The 5084-nt window shown below is 38.5% G+C and overlaps 1 protein-coding gene across 1 annotated transcript in view; it reads right to left on the bottom strand.

Moving 5' to 3' along the window:
• The window catches only part of LOC143290124 (uncharacterized), a 9272-nt gene extending 7397 nt beyond the window's left edge, over nt 1-1875 (bottom strand). The window contains exon 1 of the mRNA XM_076599409.1: nt 1722-1875. Within this exon, the coding sequence (XP_076455524.1) occupies nt 1722-1773 (52 nt within the window). The 5' untranslated portion in view covers nt 1774-1875. The remainder of the gene's footprint in view (nt 1-1721) is intronic.
• Nucleotides 1876-5084: the final 3209 nt, after the last annotated feature.

The raw sequence follows: 5084 nt of genomic DNA, 5'->3' as shown, positions 1-5084 counted from the left end.
ATACATACAAGTGCATATCAATATAAAAACTTGTGCATACTCACACATACACACACACACACACACACACACACACACACACACACACACACATGCGCGCGTAGTCAGTCAGTCAGCCAGTCAGTCAATCCACGAATCAGTCAGTCAGCGGCCACCCAACAATCAATGAAATATAGAAAACAGCAACAAGAACAACAACATTATCACCTTCCAGGTATAATCAATCTGTGAACTACCGTTCAATCATCAATGAAAGACAGACACATCGAGGAATACAGGTGTTAGGTGTGTTGCAAAAGCGAAGTCCTGTTCAAGTAAGACAGAGATACACAACTTGTACAATACCACAGAGCATCACATTAATTAAAGCACTGATAAAGCAAACTCATGATAATTAAGGCAACAATAAAAACATCACGATGTGGTTTTTTTTTCTGTCACTGACATTGTTTAGTTCCTTGCTGAAACATTTTCGCGCTGTCATTATCCACACAGAAAGCAGAATCTTTCTAAAGAGCAGTGAAAAGTAATCACACAAAAAAGGCAAATACTCCCAGAATATGCTCGTTAACAAATGTTACTTTAGACGGGCGCAACAGCCGGATGGTTTAATTAAACCGTTAGACATTCACTCTGAAGGTCCTCAGCTCACAAATTCCGGTCACGACGCTTAGTGGGATAAGAGTGGGTGGTCTATGTTTTAACCCGGTGTTCGGTTGTCTGTGTGTGTGTGTGTGTGTGCGTGTCCGTGGTAAACTTTAACACTGACATTTTCTCTGCAAATACTTTGTCAGTTGACACCAAATTAAGCATAAAAATAGGAAACATTCAGTTCTTTCCAATCATCTTGTTTAAAACAATATTGCACCTCTGGGATGGGCACAAAAAATAAAAAAAATGAAGTCTAATTATATGCAAACTGCATTTACTGTTATATTATTATTTTTTTGTATTCTCTAAACTTGGCAATTTGATCTGATATTCTGACCCAACAACAAGAGCAGTCGTTATTATCACTTTTTTGTTCAAACAGGAACTTCTTTTGCTAAGCATGGAAGTTTTATTTATTTTGCAAACGTTTTTGGTGCAGATAGTAAAAAAGGGAAATTACCCTGTAATTAATGCTAGGGGACTTAATTCGAATCTGGTTAGGACGTTTTTTTTTTTTTTTTTGTTTTTTTTTTTAAACGTGAAGCTTTATAATAACAAATGCAGAACACATTTTAACGATTAGATGGGTTTTTTTTAAGTGTATCACAAGTGAGTCTTGAAGGCCTTGCCTCTCTTTTTTTTTCTTTTTTTTCTGCATCTCTCATGTTTACACATGCGGAGACTTGCTTGTGGGTGAACCATCTTTGTGTGCGCTGAGAAGAGAAAAATAAATGTTCACGTTCGTTGAGTTGTTAGAAACAAGAACATACCTCTCAATCTCTTTCTGTCTCTTGTCTCAGGGTCTGTCTATTTGTCTCTGTTGTTTCTGCCTCTTCTTGTTTTCGTGTTGTTGTTTTTTCCCCACTCTCCTGCATCCACCCTCATCACTGTTATAATATGTGCAAGCAAGCAAGCAAGCGTGTGTGTGTGTGTGTGTGTGTGTGTGTGTGTGCGTGCTTGCTTCTTCCTTGCTTGTTTCTGGGGCACACTAATCTGAAACATAATTTGTGATCGTGATCATTGAAAAGAAACACTCACTGAAAAGAAGAGAAAAAAATCATCACACATACCCTGACACGTCGAGGTGATAGTCAGGAACACGAGAAACTGCAAAAGCTCCATTCTAACGTTACACGCACAACAACTGTAGCAATACCCGTTTTCTATAACATTAAAAGCCACCCCACCCGATTGTATCAACCGTCGTCTGCTTGTGAGTTTCAGTGTTCGCTGGGGCTTGCTGGGATCGCTCGGCGTGCGTCGTCTGCATCTCCGTTGAAATGTCAAGGCCAGCTCATGTTCTGAAACACGAAGCACGCAGCTGAATTTGGATGACTGTAAGTCCTCCATGGCTTAAAAAGACAAACATGAGGAGGAGGAGGAATTTTGTTTAATGTCTCGTCACACATATCGGTGATTGAAGACATTTTGTTAAAGTATTTATGAATACATCTGAGTATTATCGGTTAGAAGGGGTGGGAGATGTGGATGAATGGAGGGTTGGGAGAAACTGGGCAAATGAGGGTAAAAATGTGGGTGAAATTTGGAAGAAAAAAACCAAAAACAACAACAACAAAACAACTCTAAATACAGTTAGAGGAAATTACTTAAAGGACTTCGTAAAAGAGAAGTCGTTAAACTGACAAGCGAAACAACTGATAATGAATGCAAAAAGTCAAAAACATCAACGTTCTCAGTCACTTGTGAAGACACACTTTCGTGTACAAAAGGCTTCATCAAACTACAGTGAAAAATTATATGCTCAATTGTCAGGTTACTAAAGCAAACATGAATTGAGATGAACCAAACTAGCTGATCTTAACTGAATTGAATCGAACGACACATGACAACACAACACGCATAGCACAGTACTGCACATAGTACTACGACGCAACGCCTCAAAGCGATACCTCAATAGTAGGGCAGACCACTTCACTACGAAACATATCACATCACATCATACTACACAACATCACATTATATCACATCACACCACATCACACCACAACACACCAATTGTGCAACCAGCAACCATCTACCTGAAGATCTAGTCATTAGCCCCATCCACATGTAATATGCAGCTTCTGTTCAAACGTGTGTGTGTGTGTGTGTGTGTGTGAGAGAGAGAGAGAGAGAGAGAGAGAGAGAGAGAGAGAGTTTGTGTGCGTGTGTGTGTGTGTGTGTGTGTGTGTGTGTGTGTGTGTGTGTGTGTGTGTGTGTGTGTGTGTGTGTGTGTGTGTGTGTGTGTGTGTGTGTGTGTGTGTGTGTGTGTGTGTGTGTGTGTGTGTGTGTGTGTGTGTGTGTGTGTGTGTGCAGTGCGTGCATGTGTGAGTATGCACACGTTTTTAATATTGGTATGCACTTGTATGTATCCTACTATACCATATATACCATACCACACCAAACTACATTACACCATACCATGCCACATCAAACTCTACGACACCATACCATACCATACCATACCAAACTACATTGCATCACATCACACCACGTCACACCAAATCACATCATACCATGCCACATCATACCGCACCATACCATAATCATACCACATCACATCAAACCACATCCTACTACACCATATCACATCACGTCACAACATACCACACCTCACCACTGTTGCACGCCGCATCAAATTGCGCCATACCTCTACGCACTATATTACACCACAGCACAGCACAGCACAGCACAGCACAGCACACCACACCACACCACACCACACCACATCAAACACACACTGGTTAACGAGGACCCAGCATCGAAATCTGACACAGCCAGACGCACTGAACTTTTGAGACACGTTTCATAAAACATTGTAGTTCGGAAGTTTGTTCGATACGAAAACTTACCACTCTGCCGTTTAATTCTGTTGACGCATCTGCCCCGTATACATTTATTAGACGTTCTTCGGTTGGCGCAAACTCTAAGCTTAGGATTCAGATACCCAAAGATTTACAACTGGACCAAACGTTGAGTGAAAACAAAACATCTGCATATGCTTTTAGTCGAACTATGTAGGCTAGTTACCATCATGCGTTCGTGAGTAAAGCATTTGAGGAAAGGTGGTGTTATTGGGGAAAATGTTATGCAAGAATGTTGACTACACAGGCCAAGCCATCGTACATATTCATAGCTTGAACAGTGTGTTGTTATCAAAGATTTACAAGCAAATCTTAACTCACGCATTAACCACAAAAAGTGTGTCTGAATGAAAAAAAACAAACAAACAAATAAACACCAAAAAATCATAGTTCTGTGGATCTCGTATATAATATATATATATATATATATATATTTTTTTTTTTTTTTGATACTAAGGATATTAATGTGATGTCATGAACATTTATGTTCGGGGTAAATGTAAATTATAACATTATGCCCGCGCACACTTTTTATGTTCTTTTGTTTTTGTTTGCTTGTTCCTGAAATATGGTATTTTGTTTAAGATCAGTTGTATTATTTATGTTTTTGTTACTGCAATTTTATTATGATATTTTTTCACATTATGGCTGAACGCTCTTTTGGATCTACATTGTTATATTGTGGTTTTGTTTCTGAAAGTTAGTGCATTGTTTAACATTATGGCTGTGCACATTGTTCTATTACTGTTCTTTGTTTGTTATTTGTCAGTGATAATTATGTAGTGTGTTGTTTAATATTACGTGTGTGCATATTTTTTGTCACTGTAATTTAGTGTTGTTGTTGTTTGTTTGTTTTTTGTTTGGTTTTTTTAGCTTACTTTTGCACACAATGTTTTATCTTTTTTTTTTTCTTTTTTTTTTGTCACTGAAAAATTAGTGTTTTGCTTGAAATGACTGCTGTATATTGTTATATTATATCTAGTTTTGTTCCCGAAATTTTGTGTTGTTTAACATTATTGTTTTATTTTATTTTATTTTTTATTTTTATTTATTCATTTTTTTGTTCCTGAAAACTAGCATGTTGTTTTACATGATGATGATGATGATGATGATGTGTGTGTGTGTGTGTGTGTGTGTTTGCGCGTGCGTGTCTGTGTGTGTGTGTGTGTATGTTTGCGCGCTCAAACACACATTTTATTCACATAAGTGTGTGTTTAAGCGCGGATACGAAAGGTTTACTAAACCAGTCGTCGTCGGAATAGTAATGTTGGATGTGTGTGTGTGTGTGTCTGTGTGCGTCTGTGTGTGTGTATGTATATACAGGCAAGGTGTTCACACACACACACTCTCTCTCTCTCTCTCTCTTGTAAGACTTAGCTTGTCCCTGCCGCCAGGACACTCATGCTCATACACAGATACTTCTTTTTCGCTCGTTGGCTGCAACTCCCACATTCATTCGTATGTACACGAGTGGGCTTTTATTCTGTTTTGGTTTTTTTAATTTGTTTTCCATGTACGCATTCATCATTTATTTATCCATCTCATTCACTGTATAGTGGGTTTTTAAGT

The sequence above is a fragment of the Babylonia areolata genome, chromosome 15, assembly GCF_041734735.1.
Source record: "Babylonia areolata isolate BAREFJ2019XMU chromosome 15, ASM4173473v1, whole genome shotgun sequence".
Classification (NCBI taxonomy): domain Eukaryota; kingdom Metazoa; phylum Mollusca; class Gastropoda; order Neogastropoda; family Buccinidae; genus Babylonia; species Babylonia areolata.
The sequence above is the reverse complement of the archived record's forward strand: the minus strand, read 5'-3'. Positions and strand labels throughout refer to the sequence as shown.